The 26,163-nt window shown below is 46.2% G+C and overlaps 1 protein-coding gene across 4 annotated transcripts in view; it reads left to right on the top strand.

Annotated features, from left to right (window-relative positions):
* HUNK (hormonally up-regulated Neu-associated kinase) overlaps positions 1-26,163 on the top strand; it is a 101,048-nt gene that overhangs the window by 34,721 nt on the left and 40,164 nt on the right. For all 4 annotated transcript variants that reach the window (XM_073891242.1, XM_073891239.1, XM_073891236.1 and 1 more), the window contains exons 2-4: positions 6,222-6,514; positions 18,395-18,450; positions 23,482-23,617. In XM_073891242.1, the coding sequence (XP_073747343.1) occupies positions 6,222-6,514; positions 18,395-18,450; positions 23,482-23,617 (485 nt within the window). The remainder of the gene's footprint in view (positions 1-6,221; positions 6,515-18,394; positions 18,451-23,481; positions 23,618-26,163) is intronic.

The raw sequence follows: 26,163 nt of genomic DNA, 5'->3' as shown, positions 1-26,163 counted from the left end.
TTCCTCTGTGCTTGAGCAGAGAGAGAGAGAGAGAGAGATCTGTGGTAGCTCTTCCTCTTCTTATACGGACACCAAGTCTTATCAGATTAGGGCCTCACCCTTATTATCTCCTTTAATCTTAAATACCTCCTAAAGGCTCTTTTCTCCAAATACAGTCACCTTGGGGGTTCGGCTTCAACATACAAATTTTGCGGCAGGAAGACGCACTTCAGTCCATAACAGATGGTAAACTTGAACCACAACAGAGGATCTGAGTTCTCCCCATGAGAGAGCCTGAAGATCCATGTCTCTTCCATAGTGTATACTTGGCGTGTGGAACAGTGTCAGGTGTGTTTTAGGTGCTTAATAGATGTTCGCTGAAGAAGAAAAGAGTCATTTGAGTTTAACATACATTATTCATTAAGAAACCAAAGCATTCTGGGGGCGCCTGGGTGGCTCAGTCCGTTAAGTGCCCAACTCTTGATTTCAACTCAGGTCATGATCGCAGAGTCCTGGGATGGAGCCCCAAATCAGGCTCTGCGCTCAGCAGGGAGTCTGCTTGAGGATTCTTCCTCTCCCTCTGCCCCTCCCCTGCTCATGTGTGCACGCATGCACTCTCTCTCTCAAATAAATAAATCTTAAAAAAAAAAAAAAAAAAAAGAAAAGAAACCAAAGCATTCTGGAAGAAAGCTCCTTTTTTGGCTAATTTCCACGTAATAAGAAAATTCAGTTGGTCATGGCCTCTTACTCCCTGTGCCTTCTGATTATTTAAAACACGGTATGAAAGCGCTTAGATTAAAGAAAGACTCTAAACTTTCCAAAAACACAGCACACATTGTAGAAGGGGTAAAACATACGTGTATGTTTTTGTGATATTAAGGAGTAGGTCTTTGGTCAGCATTCTTTTTCTTAGTCGTATGGAAGATCCATTTTGCATCTGTCTTTTCATTTTAGAGATTGGACACATCTACAATTCTTGATGTGTTTGAGAGTAATGAATTTTAAAGGCAGTGGAGGTGATCGAGGATGAAGGGATGAATTTTAAATCCTGTTAACTCTGATCCTATGTAGACAGTCTCAACTAAGTCAATATTTAAAGAAGATGAGAGACTAGGCTGATATTAAATCATTGCCTTGGGATTTAAAAGCAACTCTATTCCAGAGAGTTTGGGATGCCGAAATGCGGTCCAGGTTTCCTTTTTAATCTGCCGGGGGAAGGAAGCGCACATTTTTTTTTTTTTTCTTAGCTGAACTAAGCTGGAGTGCTTTTTCACCCTCTCTATAGGTTGCTTCAGTAAAGTAACATGGTAATGATAGTAAGAGCATCAATTTAAGGAGCACTTACTATGGGCCCGACATCGTACTAAGTGCTTTATGCACATTATCTTAGGTACGAGTGTGTGCCATGATGGGGTCAGATGATTTTGTGCATCCCTCCTTCTGAAATACAATTCAGTGTTGGAATTTTTCCTCCTAATACAGGCCATTAAGCACGATTTCTTTTCTGCAACTCATCTTTCTCCTGTCAAATTGGGATCCAAGCACTTGAGCTCCTCCCCCTTCCCTGTGTTGCTCCTCCCCTTCCATGCGGAGCCGACTCCTCCACCTTTTCCTTTTCATCCTTAGGATCTTCTTACCTGCAGATACACCTTCTCTCCTACATCTCCCCCCCCCAAATATTTATTTATTTATTTTAGAGAGAGAGAGAGAGAGAGAGAGAGAGAGCGTGCACAAGCGGGAGGGGTAGAGGGAGAGGGAGAGAGAATCTCAAGCAGACACCACAGTGATTAGAGCCTGAGTCAGGGTCGATCTCACAACCCTGAGATCAGGACCTGAGCCAAAGCCAAGAGTGGGACATTTAACCCACCATGCCACCCAGGTGCCCATCTCCTGTATCTTTACATAGCTGCCATCCAGTTATCTTAGATACACTCATTATTTTGGTCTTGGGGGGATTTCCTTTCCTTTCTTAGGAGCTTAGCTATTTAAATTTGCTGATCTTATCCATCATTGGCAGGCTTTTTTTTTTTGGTGGGAGCAGGGGGGATGGTGGAGGACGGTAGGAGTTGCCAGGTTGTGAGAAATGCAGTTTCTTACTTAATGAGAGAAGTTGGTGAATAATCCGTTTCACTGTGGTCCACTGGAGCCGTGTTATTCTCTCTCTGTTCATTTTCCACCACTCCCGAAAGACTTGGCAACTCCTCTTAGGAACATGGGGGCAGTCTTTGGAAACGGATCCCTTTGTAAGATTTTGGGAGACTTTGCAACTTGAGTCTGTTGACGAGCTGGAGTCGTTGGATTCGCCTTCTACAGCAAGATTGTTTCTCCTGATGTGCCGAGGATGGCATCCAGGCTTCCCTACTCCCTTGACACCCCCCACCACCCGCCCCTCCCTAAACACACGCTTTCAGTTGGGTCCTCGGCCTTGGTCCTCAGCTTGAGTCTGCACCCATTTAATTTTTACTTTGTACAACTCCCCTGACTCAAGCAGTTTCTCTTTCCGGCGAGAGACCCATCAGCATGCTGAGATTCCACCTTGTAGAATCAGTGTTGGATCTACTCTGCCTGCAAATCTCTGATTACTGTCAAATTAAATTAGATGCCTCCCTTTGCTGATCATTGACTGCCTTTCCCTTAATTTCCCGCTCAGTGTTTCCCATTTCAGTTGTTAGAGATGACGCTGATGTAATCAAGAACGGCATTCCGTTTTTCAGTATTACTAAGGCAGAGGTGATAAGTGTCGGGGGTGAAGTAAAAAGCCTGGGGCCGGGATGGTGCGTGGAAATGGAGGGGGTGGTTAATGGGGTGACTTGGGGGGCTCAGGCTCTTCACCTGGGGGGTTTCTCAGAACCAGCAGAAGGTGGGAACCCAGGTACCCAATGACAGGGGAGCACATCTGGTGTGCTAGTTTCCTGGGGCTACATGACAGAGCCCTGCACACTTGGTGGCTTAAAGCAACAGGAATGTATTCTCTCGCAGTTCTGGAGGCCAGAAGTCCAAAGTCGATGTCACTGGCCCAAACTCAAGGTGTTGCCAGGGACGTGCTCCCTCCGATGGTTCTGGTAGCTGCGGGACCTGGCTTGTGGGCCGCCGTCTCTCTCCTCCTTCCCACAGCCTGCTCCTCTGGGTATTTGTGCGAAATCTCCCCTGGCCTCTATTTCATAAAGACACTTGAGCTGACATTCAGGGCCCACGTGGAGGGTCCCGGTTAATCTCATCTCAAAATCCTTCGCTAGGCCCCATTCACACGGTCCAGGAAATAGGACTGAGAGTCCTTGGGTGGCCCTTATAGAACTTACGACAGACAATTGAAGAGCTAAATAAATTATCCTAATAATTATTGTGTGCTCTGTCGAAAAAGGCAGATCGTATTACTGCCAGGCTTTCAGACTATTGTTTGTTCATAGGACTTTTAAGAATTTCGTAGCCGGAGGGTGTATTTTTAAAACATTGTAACACAGACTCAAGCAGAGACAGAATCTAATTGTACTTTTCAGCATCCCTCTTTCTCTCCACCCTCACGAGACAGTGGATATATACGTACGGGTATGTGCACGCGTGTTTATGCACGTGCACACCCATGTGTGTGTATATGTGGCTGTAGAGGTCTGTGTATGTCTATGGGCATGTGCATGTGTGTGTATATATGTGTGTATATATATTTTTTGGGGGCGGAGGGTCACAAATGAGTACAGTTTTTAAAGCTTTTAGTCTAGCATTTCCTGACCTTGTCAGGGCCAAACTATAGCCAGAGCCTAACTTTAACTTCTGTGGGGGGACAACCTCAGCCTCAGCCTGACTTGGGCTACAGCAGACCCCCAGCTTGTCTGGTCCGTTGGCTGATGGTCCCCTCTTAGTCATATCTTTGGATTGAGGACCTGAAAATCCCCCATTAAAATGGGTGAAGGGGTTCAAAAGGCACAAACTTCCAGTTATAAGATAAGTAAGTGCTAGTAACACACAGCGTGATGACTATAGTTAACAATACTGTCTTGTATATTTGAAAGTTGCTGAGGCAGAACATCTTAAAAGTTCCTGTCACACACACACACACACACACACACACACACGCGCGCGCAAGTTATAACTATGTGTAGTGATGGATGTTAACTCAATGTATTGTGGTAATCCATTTGGAGGATCTACACCATTTCAAATCAGTATGTTGTCTACCTAAAACTACTGTACTGTTATATGTCAATTTAAAAATTAAAAAAAAAGTAAGTGAGACTCTGCTCTCCAGAAGAGATAATAAATTAAGCTATTCACAGCTATTTTTGCATCAATGGTTAAAAATAAAAAGGTTCAGTGATTCGCTCGGGTGGTAACCTGTTGGTCCCTTACTGTTTATGCAGAGCTGCGCGTGATGAAGAGGAGAGTGGTCCCTGCTTCAAGGGCTGAGTGCTCAGGGGGACCGCAGCTGGTGGCTGTGGTGGGCCCTAGGGAAAAGGAGAGAAAGCACCCTCTGGGAGGGAGGTGGGACTTGAGTTAGCAGCTTCAGGACTGGGGTGTGCGGATGGGTTGGGGGTGGGGGCACGAGCCCAAGCTTGGAGGGTAACCCAGTGTGTATTCAGGAGGGAGAGGAGACCAGCTCCCAGGGCAGCTGGGGTTGGCCTGGTTGGAGGAGCCTGAGTGCTGGGCCAGGGAGTGTGGACCTTGCCTTGTAGACAGCGGTGAGTCCCAAAGAGCTTTAAGCGAGAAATCAGAGTTCCAGACCCAGTGATTTCGAGGCAGAGTATAAAGTGACTTCAAGGGCAGCCAAGACGAGCACTAGGGAGAAGGGGTAGGGCATTGATGTCGTAGTCCAGGCTAGTGGTGGCCAGACTTAATTATTATTATTATTATTAAGGATTTTATTTATTTATTTGAAAGAGCGAGAGTGAGAGAGAGCGAGTGAGCATGAGCAGGGGTGGGGGCAGAGGGAGAAGGAGACTCCTCCCTAAGCAGGGAGCCTGACACAGGGCTCGATCCCAGGACCCTGAGATCATGACCTGAGCCAGAGGCAGACGCTTAACTGACTGAGCCACCCAGGCGCCCCCAAGACTGAATTCATTTTTTAATCACAAACCTATGTCAGGAAAATAATGTGTGAACTCCTCACTGCAAATATTGTCTATCAGTCATCTACCAATCATTTATTTTTTGATCTGTATCATAACTCTGTACTAATATGTTGAGTATATTATGAAAGTTATAAAATATAATCACACAAAAAGGAAATACATAGAGGTGGAAGAACCACTCTTTGGGTTCCACACCCTGTGGCTCAGGAGCCTTCCATGCATATGGCTCTTGGGTTGTTCGAGTCCCAGGGATGGTGCGTCTGGGTGCTGGAGGCATAGTCCTAAATAAGCCGGATCGGCGGCATGGGAACAGAGAGGAAGGAAAGGTGAGGAGGCATCAGTAGAAGGAGTCGACATGATGTCAGCGGCTGGTCCCATAGCAAGAGGAGCGAAATCGTAAAGGGCAAAAACAGTGGTGTGTTTTAGGGCCTGGTGAGCAGGGAGGTGAATGCCACCAAAGGGAAGGGGTGCAGACCTGGCCGGAAAAGACAAAATCCCCCTCCTCCCTCTTTCCCTGCCTTTGTACAAAGCTGGAGGGTCTGTGCATGTGACATGTTGATTGTGAGGGCAGTGACCCAGGAGGGGTGTTCTGTGGGTAGCTGGGATACAGCCCTGGAGCAGCAACCACCAGGATCCTGATGTAGGGCCAAGAGCTAACTTGCACTATAACTCACCAAGGGGAAGAGGAGAATGCTGGAGGCCAGAGGGCCTGGTGCAGGGCAGGGAAAGGGGGGGAGAAAGGAGAGGGCATGGCATCCCCCAGGTCCCCAGCCACACCCTAGAACTGAAGATGGGGACAGATTTAGCTCTTTCAGAAATGGAGGCCCTGGGGATCCCAGCCCCTGGATGGATGATGGCTCAGCCTGAGAGGGAGCCAGGAGAGGCCCTTGGCTGGAGTAGAAGTTGGCGTTTCAGGCTGTGGAAAACCAAGTTCAACACTGACTCTTCACCGCGCCTTCCAGATGACCATTCAAGTTTGCCTTTTTACTCTCTTTCTTAATAATTGGATCTGGTTCCTGATGTTACACTTTTCCTTTTTCCCCCTGATGCTTATTTTATAAGCGTTTTCTCCTGGTACAGAGAAGTAGCTATGTACTTTCCTAGGGTTTTTGTGAATGATGAGGGAATAACCTTTGCTTGCGATGTCTGACAACAGCCACGTTCTCGGTGTTTCCTCAGGTGGCCATAAAAGTCATTGACAAGAAGAGAGCCAAAAAGGACACTTATGTCACCAAGAACCTTCGGCGAGAGGGGCAGATTCAGCAGATGATCCGCCACCCCAACATCACCCAGCTCCTTGATATCTTAGAGACGGAGAATAGCTATTACCTGGTCATGGAGCTATGTCCTGGGGGCAACCTGATGCACAAGATCTATGAGAAGAAGCGGCTGGAGGAGTCTGAAGCCCGCAGATACATCAGGCAGCTCATCTCTGCCGTGGAGCACCTGCACCGGGCTGGGGTGGTCCACAGGTAAGGACCCTGCCCTGCTGCTGATGACCGACTCTGTGCTGAATGGCCCGACAGTGCTTCCGTGTGCTCTACGTAAGGCTGAATGGTTGCAGCGTGCTTTACAGTTCTTCTGCATGTGTCATGGAATTATTTTGTGAGCTGGGTTAATGCCATCGTGGGGTTAAGAGAGTGACATCAGAAGCCAGATTGCCTGGGTTTGCATCCTGGCTCTACCCTTTCATTGTTGTGTGACCCTGGGCAAATTACTTAGCCACTCTGAACCTCAATCTCTTCTGTAAAATGAGAATAATAACGATACTTGTCTTGTAGTTGGTGTAAGGGTTAATAGATAGAATGCTATGAGTGAATATATGAAAAGTGCTTGGAACCGGGCTTGGTACATAATATGGGCCATGTTAAGTGCTGGCTGCTCGTCTTTATTTGCAAAGTATAATGAGACCAGTTGCTCAGGAGCCTGAAAGAAGAATCAATGTTAAGATGGCATGAGATTGTTTTTCAGCTAGTGCTAGGGATGGTGTTTTCACTGTATTTGCCTTATATGTGGTGGTTGTTCAATAGCTGTTTTATTCATCTGAATTGAATCACCATTTAAATTGTGAACTTGCTCTTGCAAGGGAGGGGTGGTTCCCATAAGCCAGACCCACCTTGCGAATGCTTATGAAAATCAAACAAAAGTTTGATTGACCAGTCTGTTCCCTCCTGAGGAGGAGCTCCACGAGGAGAAGGGAATGGGAATAGCATTTTTAGCAATGTTGTCATTTTTAGTTCTGTATTAAAAGAAAATGGAAAAAAAAGAGAAAAATATATAAAAATGGTCCTCTTTTCCTCCTAAGGAAATGTGAACTTCACCAATAAATGCATAGTTCTTCCTTCTTGAAATTACGATTAATAATCACTCTAGGTTGTTGAGAAAAATTAGGGGTCATGTTTCATTGATTATCATTTTAAAAAGAAAGATCAAGTCATGAAATGCGTTATGTGCATGTGTGGGGGTATATATATGTGTACATACACACACATGCATGCATATGTTTGACATTTTTTTGTATTGAGGTACAATTCACATACCATGAAATTCATTTTAAAGTGTACGATTCAGCTGTTTTAACATATTGACAGAGTTGTGCAACTCTTACCACTATCTAATTTTGGAATATTTTCATCACTCCAAAAAAGAAGCCCTGTACCCATCAACAGTCATTCTCCATCCCCCCCCACCTCCTCCCAGTGCCTGGCAACTGCTAATCTGCTTTCTGTCTGTGGATTTGCCTGTTCTAGACATTTCATATAAAAGGAAACAAACAGTATGCGGTCTTTTAGGATTGACTTCTTTTTATGTAGCATCATGTTTTCAAGATTCATCCCCAGTGTGCCATCCATCAGTACGTCACTCCTTTTTATGGCTGAGTACTAGTCCGTTGCAGGGAGAGACCACATTTTGTTTACCCATTCATCAGTTTATGGACATTTGGGCTGTTTACAACCTTTTGGCTACTGTGAACAATGCTGCTCTGAACCTTCGTATAGAGGTTATAGCATGAACATGTGTTTTCACTTTTGTAGAATTCTACCTTTAGGAGTGGAACTGCTAGGTCACATGGCAACTCTGTGTTTGACCTTTGGACCAGACACATATTTTTAAAAATTCAGCTTCTCACGGTGTGTGTTACGTGTTTGAAAGCCACTCAGATTGTGATCAGTGAAGAAAGCAGCTCTAGGCCTTTCATTAACAGAACTTGTACTCATGGGATTGGATGCTCTGCCCCCTTGTGCATAAGCCTAGGGCCACCGTCGGGGTGGTTCCCTGGCTCAGTCCCTGCAGGTGGATCGTTTCCTCACTGAGGTGAGAGAATCTCTCCGTGTCGTCATGAAATCTCGGTTCATTAGAACTCTTTGAGTTTATATCAGCAAGGAAGGGAACATTCAGAAATTTGAGGTGAATAGCACTATTTTTGGCTCTTTCCCACAATACCCTTGTGAAGCCTGTTGTGTCACGGCTCTGCCACGATTAGGAGAACAACGGTGGTGAGTGTGCCTGGTTCTATCTTTGTTTATGGCCATGACAAAGGCAGAAACCTCAGGAATGAATCAGCCAGGATAACGGAGTCTGCTGGTCCCAGCGGACCCTGGACGAGCAAGGGAAAACCAGCGAGGGCTGTGCGTGGTTCCCTGGCCTCTCCCACAGGAAACTCTCAACAACGCTTTTAAAGTAATTTTAACAAATTCCAATCGCTCTCAGCGCAATTACTGTCAGAATGTCAAAGGAATGAATTTAATAATGTTTTGATAGCAAAGACGGTGCGCTCTTCCTCTGATCTCTGGCATTCTACTTCTTCCTCTCTCCTTGGAAAGAGATTCGTCAGCCCGAAATGGCAGAGGCTCAGATCTTTTAAAGTTAGGGAAGATGGGAAACCTGGAGGAGTTCTTCATGTTTCTGTCTAGCAATCACGTTAATGAATGCCAGTGCGCGGGACGTCGGGGGTTAGGTGGGGGAGAATGTCACATGAGGATGTTTGTTAGGAAGAGACTCATGGGTGACTTTAGCTGAATGACTTGTCTTTTTCCCAGATTCTATCCTGCCAATTTATAGCATACTTGACCCAGCTTACCGCTGGAATACTCTTCACTGTAGCCCCTCTCCGTGGTGGAAACGTTTCTCTTATATGCTGCAGAGATGGAATGGACTTTCATAATTATTTTGAAGTTAGATTTTGCAAATGAATAAGAGAGTATAGTATTTCAGAGGTGGCCCGGAGTCACTCGTTGGGAAGATTTCTGAGCAAATAGATTGGATCATCCAAAAGGATTTAGGGTGAGTTTTGGTGGCTGTGTATATACGATGATTTAAAGGGCTTTTGGTTATGTGTGTCAGAGGATGCTCTAAATGCGAAGTTCCTGATTAGGCTGATACTATATCCTTGTGTTCTCATCGGCTTAATTCTTGGCAAAGCCTTCATTTCCTGTGACACGAAATCTAAGTATTTAATTATCTACTTAGAACTACTGAAATATCATTTAAAGGAAGCAAATCTCAAAAAATCATGTAAATATTGTAAGTGGAAAGAGAAAAAAGGAAACCAAAGCTCTACCTAGCAGATTCCCTGAGCTGGCAGAGAAATTCATCTTAAACAGGACCTGCCAGGACCTTTGTGTCTTTTGCTCTAACAGGGCTGTGGCTAGCTTTTACGAAAGTAGAGTATGGTCTCGTTTCTTCATTACCCCGTGTTAGGATTGCCTGAGATACTCCACGTTTAAGATACGAGTTTTTTTTCTTTCTTTCTTCTTTCTCTCAAACGTGCTCATCCAGCACGATGCCAAAACCTGATGATTTGCCTGTTGTCAATGGAGCATTGACTCTTAACATCGATCAGTGAAAAGTGTGATTATACCGAGAGGCTAATTTGAGATTCATCTGTTCATTCAAAGTAACAAAGGCCAGTCAAACTGTACAGACAAAACATCACAGGGTAATACAATACCGCCCTCCCTAAGCAGGAAGAGACAAGCCTTGGGGCCCTGCGGGACCAGGATGGAGAGACACATGATCAAAGGGAGCGCGAGCCTGTATTTGGACAGACGTCCACGCCACCGCTCCCAAGGCCATGACCTTACTCATTTATCAATATTGGGAAAGGGCCTTCTGTGCTCAAGAGGAATGCAGTGGACGAGAAGGGGGCTCTTCTTTGTTCTCTTGGGCCTGACAAGAAGCACTGGTAGGGTCTTAAGTTCTTTTAACTCTTAGGTTTTCTTGGAGAGGGGAGGGAGGAGAAGGTGCATGAGAAGGGGGTAACTTCTGCTCACATCCAGGAACTGTTTGGGATCCCAGGGCCTTCTGCTGAGAGAGAGCACCTATCTGGAGGCGCCGGTGATATACATCAAAGGTTTTGTGTTTCAGCTGGATTTAGAAAATACGATTGGAAATAAGAGATTTCACAAAGCTCTAACGTAGCAGCTTTGTGGAGTGGGTATCCGGCAGTCAGCGGTGTTGATTCTGAAGTTAGACCGCCCGCACCCACATGCTGGTTCTGCCACTTAAAAGCTGCATCAGGCAAATCACTCAGGCTTTCGTGCCTCCCTACACAATAGGAATAATGGATAATCCACTTCACGCGGTTGTTGTGAAGATTGAATGAGTCAATTTGTGTAAAGTGTCAAAACTGAGACAGTAAGTACTGAGTGCGTGTTTGCTCTCGTTAGTTCTGAGCCCACCTCATTCATTCTGTGCCTGGGAAACCGAAGCTCAGCGTTCTGTGTGCTGAAGGCCTCATGGATGTCCTGGGCTTACACTCATCCCGCTTTTCCGTCAGGTCCTGGCTCTAAGCTCACCTCCTCCAGGCGGCTCTCCAGGCTAGGCCCCCCGGTCATAGACTCACACTGCATTTCTGCTCTGCTTTCCAAACACTTTTCGAACGATAACTGACTTTGTTTGGTATGTTTTCTGCACAGGCCGCAAGCGAGCTCAGCATCGAGCCTGGTGGGCACACAGCAAGACGGTTGAATGCATGAAGGGGAAGTTGAATGAGCACAGCTAGTGTCAGGGTTGGCCCTCGGATGGAAGCATTCTGGTAGCCAGCTCCGTGTTCGTTCTGGTATATTCCATTCTGTCCCTGGAATTTCAAGGGAGTTTCTTCATTGACTTAGTACCAATTTGTTTATTTTTCAGGTCACAATCTATAGAGTGGCATCTTTTTAGTGACTGAACAGCTCTTTCATTTTATTTTATTTTATTTTTTTTTAAAGATTTTTTATTTATTTATTTGAGACAGAGAATGAGCTAGAGAGAGAGAGAGCATGAGAGGGGGGAGGGTCAGAGGGAGAAGCAGACTCCCTGCTGAGCAGGGAGCCCGACATGGGACTCGATCCAGGGACTCCAGGATCATGACCTGAGCCGAAGGCAGTCGCCTAACCAACTGAGCCACCCAGGCACCCTCTTTCATTTTATAAACAGTTCATTTCTGGAGCACTGTAGGAACTCAATAAAAGGTTTCATTTGGAATGTATGAATCAGGTACATGCTTAACAAATTATTCTTGTGTTTTATCAAAATGCCCATATTGTAAGTAAATCAGTGATTAAAAAAATCATTTGCTTTTCATACAATGCTTTTGGAGATAAACCTAACCCAAAAAAACCCTCTTGTTTCCTGCAAAATGCTGATGGCCTTGGGGAGTTATGTGCTTTTCTTGGATGCTTTATTCTTAGCTTATTGCTAAAATCCATCTCCACAGGCCCAAATTTCTCCTCCAGACCTAATCCTGTCTGAGTTTGCTCTGGACACCCCCTGGGCTCCTGCTTCCTGATCTTTCATATGAGGGCTAATGGCCCCCAATGCTATTTGCTTATCACCTGATTAATCACCCTTTCAAGTCTTTTCTGGGCTCTGCAATGCACTTGTCTTATTATTATCCTCGGCTCCAGCCTCTCACCTCATCTCTGCTAGCAGTTGGTTAGCCTCCTGGTTAGCCTCCGAGCGGCCACCAAATGCTTGGGCACATTTTCCCACTTCCTCCTGCTCAGGGCCTGCCAGGCAGCCACTCTTGGGACGCCGTTTTTCGGACCAGAATCAGGCGCACGATGTTTAAATGACTTGCCCAGGGCCACAGGCTGGTCAGTTAGAGAGCTGTCTGTCCTTGTCCCCAGCTGCTGGGTCTTGCCCTGAGACTGTGCTCAGTGCCTCTGCCCCCAGTCTTCCTGGCTCCTCCGTGGCTCACACTGCCTGCTTTCCGCAGCCTTGAACCCCGGCTGGGCCTTGCGCTCAGTTCTTCGCTCTCATCTTCCGTCTCCACCTGAGAGGCATGCACTCCGGGGTCCCTTCGTCTAGGCCTGAGGTTTGTTAGGGGCCCGACCTTTCCTTCACTCCCATCCCAGTGTTCACATGCACACTCACACACACACACACACACACACACACGTGTGCCCGCACACACACATGTACACATGTGCAGCCCCACCCCACCCATATACACACATGCGTACACACGCATGCACGTGCTGCCCACCCACGCACACGCATGCAAGCACACACTCCCGCATACATGCATGCACACGCAGGTATGCACGCACGCACATGCACACTCACGCTCTACGCTTCCCCAATACTGCTCCCGGCTGCCGTTGGTTTGAAGGTGTCCAGCAGCTGCTTCCCCTCCCCTCACCCCCTGAGCACCAGGGCCCTGTATGTTTGTTATGGCAGCGGGGTCCTCCCTGACACACACCCCTCTGTCTGGGGGGGGCTGTGACTGGAGTTCTTGGTGGCTAGCCTCCAAATCTTAGAGATTCCATCGTTCAAGAAACACAAGGAGAGTGTGGGTGAATGAGTAGGTGCAGGGGGAGCGGAGGGGTGTGCTTGGTAGCCTGTGGGTGAACCTTTAATTGTTAGTCCTGTTGGAGCTTGTTCTTTTGAAATAAACTAGAACAAAGGGCTGGTGCTTAGGGCTTTCCCCCCTGGGTCCTCTCAGTCTCTGGAGAAACACCCACCAGCGTCGCCCAGTCTCCCCCTTCCCGAAGCACAATACACCCGGATACCCAAGGTCAGATCTGCAGAGCACTGTGAAGAGAGACCCTTGGGCATTTCTCCCAGAACTGCCCAATTTCCAGAGAAGGCTCTGTGCCTGCACTCTGGGAGGCCTTTTCTGGTCTGGGCTCCCTCCTTTGTTCCCAAGACACATGGTAATTTCCTTTAGTAAATTCCCAAGACACATGCACCCCCCCCCCCCCCCCCCCAGCATTGTCCAGGTAACCCGATCCTCTGGTGCGCCCTTATATTAGGGCATGCCCTGTCCCTTTCTTGCTTGTCCTGACTCCTCTTTGAAGCTCCTTTGGCCAAGGAAAAAGCTGTTTCCCCCCATCCGGGGGCCTTTTTCTTCCCTTCCCTTTTTTTCCTGTGTTACAAGTTTACTCTGACCTTCCAGTCTGCCTGCCACAAGGAGAAACTCCTCACACTGCAGGACCGTGGGAAGAGCCCCCTACTTCTCTCTCCCCTCCATAAAGTGATTAATCTGATCCAGGAGCATTACTGTGAAATTGAGCATTGCCTCCATCAAGTGCGAACCAGTCAGCTGTCCAGAACCTTCCCCTATGTCAAATCTGACACTTAACAGAGCCAAATATTTTGTTCTTGGTGGTGAAACTAGTGTAAGTACAATGCTTTTCACATGGACCACGGGGAGGTTTTCTGGATAACAGAGGCCTACCAGTATTTTCTTTTAAAGACACATTGTGATACGCTCACACTAAAACCTTGTGAATAGATTCATCCCTCTTATTATTCAAAGAGGTGTCTCTCAGTTCTGTGGTCTCTCACACTAAAACCTTGTGAATAGATTCATCCCTCTTATTATTCAGAGAGGTGTCTCTCAGTTCTGTGGTCTCTCGGGAATATTTTGTGGCCTCTTTGGTCATTGTCGATTAGCTGGGCAGAGGCTCCGAGTGGCCCACTGTGCTGAATGGGACTCATAATTAATTTCAGGGGGGTAAGGATGCTCCCTCTGCAGTGAACATCAAGTGAGGCCACTTGATTGTAGCCATAACATTCCTAGGACTTATCTCCTAGGAAGGGGAAAAAATCCCAAAAGCTACTTTTAAAGAATTAATAGACTCTATTTTTTAGAGCCATTTTAGGGGTTACAGAAAAATGTGCTGAAACTGTCGAGTTCCCACATACCTTCCCATCCCCCCTTCCACATTGTTTTCCCTGTTAATGTCTTGTTAATAGCACAGGACATTTGTTAGGATTGATGAACCAATACTGATACATCATTAGTGACTAAGGTCCACAGCTTACATTAGGGCTCACTCTGTGGTCTGTAGTTCTGTGGGTTTTGACAAATGCATGATGTCAGTATCATAAAGAATGATTTCACCACCTATATGAAAAAAATATGCAAAAAAATATGCACCTATATGAAAAAAATACCTATTCACCCTCCTCCTCCTCCTTCAGGCAGTCAGGGATCTTGTTCCTGTCTCCAGAGTTTTGTCTTTTCCAGAGGATCTATGGTTGGAAACACACAGTGTGTACCCTTTTCAGGCCAGCTTCTTTCACTCAGAAACATGCATTTGGGGCGCCTGGGTGGCTCAGTCTGTTAAGCGTCTGCCTTCGGCTCAGGTCATGATCCCAGGGTCTTGGGATCGAGCCCCGCATCGGGCTCCCTGCTCAGTGGGGAGCCTGCTTCTCCCTCTGCCCTTGCTCCTCCCTCCCTGCTCATGCGCGCTCTCTCTCTCTCTCTCTCTCTCTGTCAAAAAAAAACCAAAAAACAACAACAACAACCATGCATTTGGCTTCCTCCTTGGCTTTTCATGACTTGATAGCTCATTTCTTCTCATTGCTGAAAAATATTCCATTGTCTGGGTGGACCACCGTTTGTTTATCCGTTCACCTACTGGACGGGTTGGTTGCTTCCAAGTTTTGGCAATTATGAATAAAGCTGCTAGGAACATTTATGTCCACACATTTTTGACTCTTTTGAGCAAATACCTAGGCAAAAAAGACTTCTAAAAATATGATTTTAAAGCCTTTCTTCCTAACGAGTCAGAAGGAAAATGTTGTCCCCCTCCTTCTAGATATCTTTTGAAAGACAAGGCAGGAGGTAGAACTAGATGAAGCCAAAAGCGGTCAAATGTTCCTTTAATTTGGGCGGATTGGGTTCGCTCATCTCCTGGACAGAGACTAATGGAGCTCACCTTTAACTAGTCATGGAATCTTTAGGCAGTTAGATTGGTTATTGCTGAAATCTTTTAGACACATTGACAAATGGGTCATATAGGGGCAAACAACCGGTGAACAGGTTTGTTCTGAGCATTTGCCTCGGGGGCTGGAGTAGGTTACTATGGGATGCGGTGGGTAAAAATGAAAACCTATTTCATTTTTTTTCATTTTGCCTGATAATTACATTTTATACTTCCTCCCCTGGTTTTATGACATTTTCCCGATTTCCCAAAAGTGGGCATTTTTTTTTCTTTTGCATTTTTTCTTATTTTTAGTCTCCCATTTATATCATTCTTCTAATCATTGTGGTTGTTCTCTAAGGCTTTTATGGTCCCAAAACTATCCAGCTTAGCTTTATAATTTTTGGCAATTGCTTTCTTACACCCCACCTCTTTAAATTGTTTTTCTCCATAGTGTATGTTCTGAACCAAATTTCTCCTTCATTGCCTTAGTGTGGCTTCCATTCTTTCCAGGGAAGGAGGTTTAATTTCACTAGAAACAAACTGTGGCCTTCCTTTAGATTTAAATAGCACTGCTGCTTTATAATCAGTTTTCACAGGATAACAGTTTGGGCTATTGCTGGCCCACTGTTTTGTGTGCGCATGCAGGTTTTTTGGAATTACCGTATATGCTTGAATATAAGGTCAAATTAGAGCATGTCCTGGTTCTCCTCCAAAAAGAGGAAGTGTCTCACCTGGACTCACTTATGACTCAGGGAGCTCGAGAAACCTCCCAAGGAAATGGATAGAAAGGGAGGCCAGGATGTTTTACATGGCTTTAATAATAACTTCTAGCGAAATGACCTCCCCATTGTGAGGGTTTGGGAGACAACTCTAAAAACAATTCACTGAGTGGTTAATTTATAGAGATTTTAAATGGGCGCTTATTATTTACATGGCTTGTGATAAGATTACCAGCAAGCGATTTAAAAAGTGCTTTGTGACAAACATCCAGTCAACTTTAAGATCATGCTACTCTGGTAATACGGCACGAAGACTGTCAGCTTCGTCCTGGCTGTGGCAAGTTTCAATGACACTGTTTCATGAACTGTGAGGGTGTGGGAATAATATTTCTAAAGTTAATGTTATGGCATATGCTCTTAAACACGATAGTGCAGCTTTGTAGATAGTCGTTTGGTAGTTCCATTGCATTTTAAAAATGTTTATACGTTTGTTTTCCAAAAAGCCTTTACTGAGGGACAGAGTTTTCCCATTGGAAAAATGAGGAGAAGATTATTGTATATTTGGGGTCATCCTGCATTTGGACATACATGATACCCTTTAAAGGCTGATACAGTTTTTATATAGTCTGTGTACTGTTTCAGCTGGATCCAAGTGAAAGGATCCAATTCTTCCTCCCACCTCCCAGTTGGTGGGTGCATGTGGATTGGGGGATATCCATATTCCCTAGCTGCAAGTTTCAACTCAGACCTCCTTGCTCATCCAAGTGTCCAGCCCTAACGCTACCAGCCGCCTTCCAATTTTGAAAGATATTGGATGCTTTTTAGAGCTCACCCTTTTCTGCACTTGACTTCTTCCTATCTTGAAATGCTTCCCAATGCTTCCCTTCCTTGTTCCTGGGACAGCAGTGTCCCCGACTTCCCTCCTCTCCCCCACATTCTCTCCCTGGGCAATCTCATGTCCTTTCCAGACTCAGCTTCCCGTCCCCGCCATACTGAGGTTGAAAATTGGTAGTTTGCAGGCCATGTCTTGCCGGCAAGGTTGCCCCCTGCAGCGTGGTTGTTACTGTTTTGAAATGTGAATTTGTTGCCAGCATTTAAAAATGGGGATAAAATCCAGATTTCTAGTTCCTCTTGGAGAAGAGGATGAGCTGGTACGGCTGGGACCGAGCTGTGAGCATCTGTCTCCATGAAATGGGACACTGCTCTCCGTTTACTAAAAGCCTTAGCAACTGCTCCCTTTTGTCTCACGACTTTGATGTAGTGTTGTTTGCTTATCATGATTACACTATTCTGTTCTCTTCAGTAGAGCTATGAGGAAAAAGGATTTCTTTTGCCTATGCCTCTGTTCAAAAGTGGGAAAAATAAAAAAACTGGACCAAAAATGCCATGTGTTTCAAAACCGTGGAAGGGAACATGGTGTGTGTGTGTGTGTGTTTGTAAGAGAAGAATGTTCTTATAGATCTAATACTCAAGGTGTGTCTGAGTTGACAGCTTAAAGATGCTTATCCTGTAATCATCAACTTAGATGGTTTTGATGACCAAATGAATACTTTAGCCCATGTTTTTTTCTTCTGAAATCCAGAACAATCTCTTTGGTAATGTAGATTCATTTGTATTTACTGAGTACCTGGGATGTGCAAAGGTCCTGGGGGTGCAGTGGTAAGCAGGGCTGCCATGTTTCCTGCCAGCTAGGAGCTTACAGTCGGCTTGCACAGATCCTACAGGCACCCCACATTCAGCATGAGCCTGAGTACGATTCTCCCTTCCACTCTTCAAGTCCCCTCAGTGTCAATGATCAGAGTCACCCACAGATTGATTAACAATCTTCATTCCATCTGCAAACTTAATTCCTTTTGGGTATGTAATGTTAACATTCACTTGGTTGTAATACCAGGCATTAGGAGCCAACATCTTTGGAGTCTGTTTTTCTGCCCACCATGATATCTGCTTGCTTAAATGGATGATCATCTGCCAATTTGTGGATGACACTCGGGCTCCATGCGTGGAGTTTGAAGGACTGATACATTATGTTAGCTTTCAATTTTTTTTTTTTTTTTTTTTTGGGCTGCTTCCTCGAGTCTGTTCCTTCCCCTGGCTGGTGTTGCTCACCAGCTCACATACACGTGGCCACATTTGTATTTCCCCACCTGTTTGGGCAGCGCCTGTCTTGAATGATTCTTCCATTCTCTCCCAACCCCGTTTATTTAAATTCCAAGTTTCCGCTTTGATCCTGCTCCTTCTGGAAACTTCTCATGATGTGTTCTGCCCTCAATGCTCTCTGCGTTTCTGAAATCCTTTGGCTTTTTCAGTCTGCAGCAATTAATTGTATCATATTTATAAATATTTACTTATTGATTGTGGAGTTTTGACAGGGAGCTTTTTGGGTTGGTTCAAAGTAGCTCTCAAACAGTTCGTTTGCCTTCAGAAGCAAAATGTCATTCCACGATTTCAAATGCCTATCTGAAATATCCTGTGGTTTTGTTTATTTCAGGGACTTGAAGATAGAAAATTTGCTACTAGATGAAGACAATAATATCAAGCTGATTGGTATGACTTTTTTTTTTTAAACAAGACTATCCTTTAAGTGTTGTGTTGTCAATTCTCAGTTATTATTGACTTTGAAAATTATTCATCGTCTATTTCTAATCCCAGACAATACTCTAGGCCACCTCCTTTTACCTCCAATATTTAATAATGGTTTTGAAAATGAAAATTAATTTTAATAATAAACATAATTAGGAAGGTAGAAATACTATAAAGGGACCATAAAATTAATTTCACAGCTATAAATAAGTATCGGTTGGTTACATACATGTTCTGTGGATTATTCAAACTTTAGCTTTGCATAAACTCAAGTGGATCCGAATTTTTATGGGTGTTATTTTTATTTTGGTTAACCGTAAAACTTCTTAAAAATAGTGAAAAATAGTTTAGTTCAAAAGTCCTACTCTTAGCTTAGCCATGGTTTAATTCCCTTTCCATGAATATCAGAGCACTGAAGTCAAAGGGAACCCAGCTAACCTTCCGTTTTTATTATAATCTTTATCGAAGCCCCATCGTACAATTGTGCACAGAGAAATCCCCACAGAGGGATAATTTAGAAGGAAGGTAATCAGAAGGAAGTTCCAGGATAGAGTGAGTCATAATTGGTTCATAATTCAGGGTCCATAAGCGAGTTCACTCCATGACTCATTTTCTAGAAGAATTCCTTTTTGTTTGCCTGTATGATTGCTCTTGGCAAAAGTCTCACGGCATCATTTTTACACCCAGATGTGAGCACCATCATTGGTTCCTCTCTTTTCTTTCTTTTTCCCACCTCAGGTGCAAGTAATTTTTTCCATCTCAATGGCTTGAAAAAGGCTTTCTATTAGGAGAAAAGAGAAGGATCAATAGAATGTTGTGAATTTAACTCTCGTACCCGGGAAGGAAATTTTGTTTGGCAACTACTAAAAACCATCTCTAGACTCTCTGAAACATGTCATTCGAATAACCAATTAGATTCTCTGGCTCCCAAAACGAGACTGCTTGGCTGGCTGAATAAGCACCGCTGACAGGTGTTAATGAATGAACATACCGATCCTTAGAAAACTAACAAGAGGAAACCATTTTTTTTTTTTTTAAATTTCCCTCAAAAGATTTTAAAGATCAGATGCTTTAAAATGGACAATTCAAAGAATTTTCTTTTTATCCTGTCGTTTCACTATCGTGTTTCGGTTGTCCCAAGGGCCAAATACAGAAGCATAAAACAAGACAGACGTTGAAATGCCCTTAGGATGTCTTACTGGTCCTGGTTTCCGGGATCTGTGTCGTCGAACAAAGGCCCGTCCCGGTGGGGGGCGAGGAATGGAGGAAGGAAGATTGTTGAGGCTCTCTGGCAGGCTGACCTGTAACTTGTCTTCAGAAAATGTGGAGGTGACAGAGACAGGGTTGCCCTAACGGCAACCGATTGTAAGAAAACAGGCCACGTGAAGGCCAGATGTCCGTTATAGTAAAAGTTAAAATAATTCAATTATTTGAATTAATTCCCTCGTGCACCGTCCAGACTGAGGCTGAAGCAGGTCACCAGGGCATGGTTTCCGTCTCCTAACCTGGTACTGCTCCTGTTGCCCCTTGCCTTCCCTCTTACCTCCCTTCCCCTCAGGCCTTGCTCTCTCTTTCCTCCCAAGCGATAGCCCTAGATGATCACGTATGACACTAGAAGTGTACTGTGGAATGAACAGTGTTGAAAAGCCACAGCTTTTTGCATTGGTTAGAAGTGTGCTCAGAAGATTCTGGAAGAACCAATCTCTGTAAATAGTGGATGCGTTTCTAAGTAGCTCACAGATTGGCCGCCTGACAATCCCTCTTAGAGAGGACCCGTGCCAATAAGAGGAGGACATGCTCTCCGTACGTGAGAGCCCACGGTTCCCCTTGAGGAGAGCGGGCTGGTGGCTCTTTGGATTCACACGCCTCGGAGTCTCCTCTGCTCAACATGGCGGCCACTGGATTGGCACCCAAGCCCGGGACTCCAAGTGGGTTCTGTCAGAAATGAGGTATTAGAGACCACAGTTTCCAAGACTGCTGGCAAGGAGGCTCTGATCATTGGATTTCCCGTTATTTGAACTTTTTATGTGGCTCCCAGTTCCCTCATGACCAGCATAAACCAAAAGGCCTACCTCACACCTGAAATCCAAAGAGACATTATAGTACCAGATAGGACAACTGGGAATTGCCTTGTGTTTACCAATATCCGATTTTCCCCATTTTTTCCAGTGGGTCAGTCACGAAGCTAGTGGTGGGCGCTGGAGGGAGGGAAGACCCAGGGTCTTGTGCGTTTTCTTGCCTCTGGGTCGGGCCATTTGGATCCAATGTTTCTATGACTGTCTTTTTGCAACCTGAAAGCTCTTTGAACCTTTTCTTCAAAGGAATTACCTAGTTATTTTTCAAAGATGGATTATAGCTATTTCCATTTCCTCCTATAATAGTTTTCCTTCTTTGGAATAATTTGATTTAAGTGAATTTACTTAAGCCCGATCCGCCATGTTTCAAATAAACTAGAGCTAACTGGGAATAAGATCTGATTTAATCAAGATTCCCCCCCCCCCCTTTCAGAAAAAGCGGTCTGACGTTTGATCGTTTAGAACAGTTTTGTACTTCAGTTTCCCACAGCAGTGTTCCCTGGGGCATTTTGTGAGATTCATTTTGCGGCTCTCTGAGGATGGTGGGCTTCTCTATTTACCAGATCTAATTGGGGCAGACCTGGGAGACACTCTCTCTAGTTTCACCGTTCTAATTATAGGCACGTGTGTAAAATTTTAATAATTACCCTTATGGGTGTGAAAAGGACCGGTTATTTCTCTACAGTATATTTTAAATGAAGCCCTTCTGGCGAGGTCAACATTAAGTCATTTAAAATGCAGATCTTCTCTCCTCCCTCACCAGATCAGCTGCTAATTTAACTTCTTGAACCTGTGCTTGAGACAAGGCAAGGCATTGTGTTCCCCAGCTTGCCTGGAAGCAGGGAGGGGCGGGGCGGGTGGTGGTGGCAGGATAGAGGGTGGGGGGTGACCTGGTCTCTTATCTCACCGTGCCCTCTTGGTGTCCAGCAGTTCTTAACAGACCCCAGTCCACGAGTGGAGGGAGCGACCTGAAGGAGGCAGTCCTTTGCTGTGAATGGCACCCTGCTGAGATTAGACACAGAGTCTTTATTTAATGTCAGAAATCTAGAGAGAAACTTTATGGGACTCCTAGGAGATCAGGCCTCTAAAGTGACTGCGAAACTTCCCTTAAAATGTTGCCCCCCAAACAACGTAATCTTTATTCCATGGTGCTCTTTATGCATTTGTTGTTTTATTAAAATTCCTTTAGGATGATTTGCAGACCCAAACACTTAAGCAACCATCCAATTTCAAGCACGCTATGATTTTTCCTCTTACAAAAATATTTGCCCTCCCCCTTTTTTCCTGTGTCAGCAGTACTACAGGGGTCTGAGAGGTCTGAGAACAGGGGCCCTCGGATACTTTGGCACAGAGATCTCCTCTTAAGATGGGAAGCCGGGGGCCCTGTGGCTCCTGTAGGGACCTTCTTGGGCAGGTTATGTGGGACCTACTAGTGGGGACTGGGGGGGGGGGGGGGGGGGGGGGGAAGGAAAAGGGGGGGGGGGGGGGGGGAAGAGTAGGGAGCAAAGGGAAGTTACGAGAAAAAAAACATGGAATCATAAAAAAAACAGAAGCAAAGGAAGAGTTACATGTGTCCACATGCAGCATCCCCCAGTGGTTTGCCAATCCCTAGGGTAGGTTCTGGTTCTCCATCTCCAAGCCCAGTGCCTTGACTAGTTTTTGGAGCTCTGTCTTGGGGAGGGGGCTCTGTTTGGGAAAGCTCCTACATGACACAGTCTCAGCCAGCAACTGTGGGGAGAATTTCTAGTGGTGCATCTTGACCCGTGGTGTGAGTCACTTGATGGACTTAGTGTCACTTCACGCCCCATCCTGTGTTTTTCTGTTCCTGAGCGTTCCTGAGCAGTTATAGCAGTCAGGCGCTTGCAAGTGGAGGCACATTAGTCAAGGAGAAGACACAGTAATGAAAGCAGGTATAAATCCTACCGGTTGAGAAAGGACAAGGGTTTTGTTCAAGACATGGAGCCAGTCTCTGGCCACTGAGCCCTGGGGGCAGAGTCTCCTGTTTGGGGGCCGAGAACCATAATACTCACGTTGAAGTTCAAAGGAGAAGCGATGATCTGAATTCTGGGGTCAGCAAAGATTGAGGAAAGATATCAGATGGGGACAGAACGCTGACAACTCTGATTACCTGTCAGTTGCAGTATCCTGAGGATCAAAAAGGTAAACACAAAAGAAAAGGTGTACTATACCCAGCGAGCTTTGGATGCGTCGGGCTCTTCTTTGCTTTTCCCATTTGCCTTCATCATCCAAGAACAAGGCAACACTAGGAGGTCGCTTAGTCCAGTTCTCATTGCTGTCTTCCTGATGTTAGAGTTCCAGCCAACATTCAGCGTTGTCTAAATGGTCGGGGGTATAGTTTTCCCTCTTCCAATCCCCACACATCGCTACATGCACCGGGAGCATTTTTAAAAGACTTGCATGAAATTAAAACACTGAGCTGGAAAATGTCAAGTCTACATGGGGGGATCGCATGTCACCCGGGGTGACGCTGACCCCAGCCAGAGGAAACGGATCTTCCATCAGTGTTTCCCCACATGACCCCTTGGAAGCCAGATTGCTGACTCCGAGGCCTCTGCTCGTTCTCTCTTCCTGCCTGTAGTCCTAGAAAGCAAAGCCTCTCTTTTTCCTGGATGACTCATTTGCAAGGTTTGATGAAAATATGTTTTGGTTCAACATACTTTTAGCTCTAGCTGGATTTTACAGTGAGGACTGATATAAAATGTTTCCAGGCTCGAGACCCCATATCCAGAGGTTATGGTCTGCAGCTGCTTGGTGCTCCTTTGGGATGCTAAATGATGTGTCAGCCCGAGAGAACGTTTTCTTTCCTACTGCCGTCTGGTTGTTTTTTTTTTTTTTTTTTTCCTTCTTCTGTTTCACAATTTTCTAATTCGGAGCCGGTTTTGTCTTCCCCTGTTTGCAGACTTTGGTTTGAGCAACTGCGCGGGGATCCTGGGCCACTCCGACCCGTTCAGCACACAGTGTGGCAGCCCGGCCTACGCCGCACCTGAACTTCTCGCCAGGAAGAAATATGGCCCCAAAATCGATGTCTGGTCCATGTGAGTGATGGAGCTTATGAAAGGGGACTGTCATGTCCGCCCTCCCTCTCTTATGAAATAACCTTTGAGTATTTGATGACAAGCGTGTTGTATTACCGGCTCTGGGATAGATAACCGGTGATTCTTTGGGGCCTGGCTTTCCACCTCTGTTCCTTCTGGTCAGTTCTCCACAGACCACCAGAGAGGCTTTTGCCAAAATACCTTCCGTTGCTGGGGAGACAAGAAAACAAAGTTCTGAGCTCACAGAACTCACGTTCTGGTTTCACGAGTCACTCCTGTGGTTCCCCTGCTTAAAATCGTCCCGCAGCTTTCCTTTGTTCCAGAAGAAAGCCGCATGTGTCTCCTACCCCACCCTCTGCTCTCGATTCCTCAGGCACGTTGGCCTCTGTTTCATCTTTCCCACCTCTGGGCTTTGCACCTGCTCTTTCCTGGGTCTGGAATGCCATTTCCCGGTTCTTCAGGTGGCCTGTCCACTCCCACATTCCAGTTTTAATCCAGTGCTCCCCCTGCAGAATGCATCACTGAGTTCCCTGTCAGAAAGGCCCCCACGATTCTGTCTCCTCACCCTTGCAAACCCCATGGCGGCCTGGCATTTTATGGCTTGTGAATCCATTTAGTGTGTGTCTCCCTAGTTGGGAAGGATGCTGCGGGAGGATGGGGACCTTATGGGTCTGCTTCACCAGTGTCCCGCACAGGGTGGGCCACCAGTCACCCCTGAAGGGGTGGGTCAGGGGTCGCTGCCGTGTTCCTGAGTCTGGGTCCCCACGGTCCCCACACTGAGTAAGCCCCTCAGCATCAGGTGTGAATGGTACGGGGAGCCGTGCAGGGTCCTGGATTCTGGGGTAGGGACTAAGTTCCTCACCAAGGGGAAGTGGGCTGTCGCCGGAGAGTGGGCTCCTGATTAAGATGGAATTTGGCGATGAGGACGGCTCATTTGAGCCCAGGATATGTTGATCCGGTACATTTCTGGAATTCCCCTACTTCTCTCCCTTCTCGCTACATATCCCTTGTCCAGATTGGAGAAAAGCTAACATTTGCCGCATGCTTGGTGTATGGCATGCACCATGGCACTTAATTTTCACGGTAACCCAGTGAAACTTTTACTCTCTGGTACCCCCATTTTATGGGAGAAGAAACCCATCGCAAGAGACATTAAGAAAATTTCTTAAGGTCACGGGGCTACTAACTGGTGGAGCTGGGGTTTGAACCAGGCAGACTCCAGGGTCTCAAGATAAAGGACTGAATCCTGAGCCTGGCCCCATTGCCTCGTGGGAAGCCATTCTCCACATCCGTTCTCTAGCGGGCTCCGTGTTGTCTCCTATCCCTTGCACGTGCTGTTCCCTCACCCAGGGATTCTTGTCCCTGCTCCTGTACACCTTCTCTTTCCCTCTTCTTTTCTGGGATTCCACTTCCCCTGGGCAACCCTCCGTGCCTCCTACAGGCTGACTTGGAGCCTCTGGTGTCTCATCTGTTTCCTATGCCCTGCTCCGCGGGCTCTCACCCCAGGGTCCCGGCTCCCCTGCCCGAAGCCCTGCTCTGCAGGCCAATGGGGCAGGACAGTGGGCACGGAGCCAGGGCTAGAGAAAGGAGGGAGGGGAGGGAGGGACAGAAGCTCTAGGGTCAGGGGCTACCATTGGCAGAGGAAGCAGACAGAGCCAGGGAACCCCGAGGGAGGGTCTAGAAGGGAAGGGAGCTCAGGAGGTTCCAGTGGGAGGTGAGGGGAACTGGAGCCCAGCATGAGATGCTGAGGACAAGAGAATTCCCGGGACTTGGGTGCAGCTGGTCACAGGTTAGTGGGGAGTCGGCTTCCGTTCCTGGGAGGGCTGAGTGCTCTGCGTTAATTATCCCCTTTGATCCGCAGGACAGCCGGTGAGGCGCTCTCGTGCCCATTTTACAGAGTAAGTGGTGGAGATACACTTTGCACTCACGGCTCTTCGGCCGAAAGCCTGAGCTCCCAGGGACTTTCCTGACGCCTCAAGAGGAGGTGTGGTTAGCGCTGTAGCTGGAGTGCTTATGGCCCCCAGGGAGGAGGGTGCTGGGGGGCCGCCAGAGTGAGTGGGAGTGCTAGCAGGAAGCCCCGGCAGAGGAAGCCTGCTCATCGAGGTTCCCTGGGTTGTTTGGCCGGCATTGCTGATTCACAGGCTCTTTATTCTGGGCCCAGAAGGGCCTCAGAATCCTTCTTAACACAGCCATCAGAAAGCACTGCCAATGGATCAGAGTCGATACTTGAGGTGAAGTCCATTCTTGGTCCCTTTCAATGCTTAAGAATTCTCACACATGTCTGGCACATGTAAATATTTATTGAGGGATGAATATAAATGTTAAAGTCTATAATCACCTTCTCTCCTTAACAGTTAGGGAACTCACTTATGCTAAATGGAGAGCTATACAAGGGACCATTTGTGCACCAATCAATCAATCAATCAATCAATCAATAAAAAATAATTAATTAATTAATTAATTAATTAATTAATAAGAAGGCTATGGAGCATAGAGAGCCTGAAAAGCCAAGAGGTTCAGAAGCGTGATGTAACTGGTGGCGTGGG

The sequence above is a fragment of the Callorhinus ursinus genome, unplaced genomic scaffold, assembly GCF_003265705.2.
Source record: "Callorhinus ursinus isolate GAN/ISIS: 27379988/994484 unplaced genomic scaffold, GSC_fseal_2.0 scaffold1, whole genome shotgun sequence".
NCBI lineage: Eukaryota > Metazoa > Chordata > Mammalia > Carnivora > Otariidae > Callorhinus > Callorhinus ursinus.
Note: the sequence above shows the minus strand (reverse complement) of the source record. Positions and strands in the feature narration are given on the sequence as shown.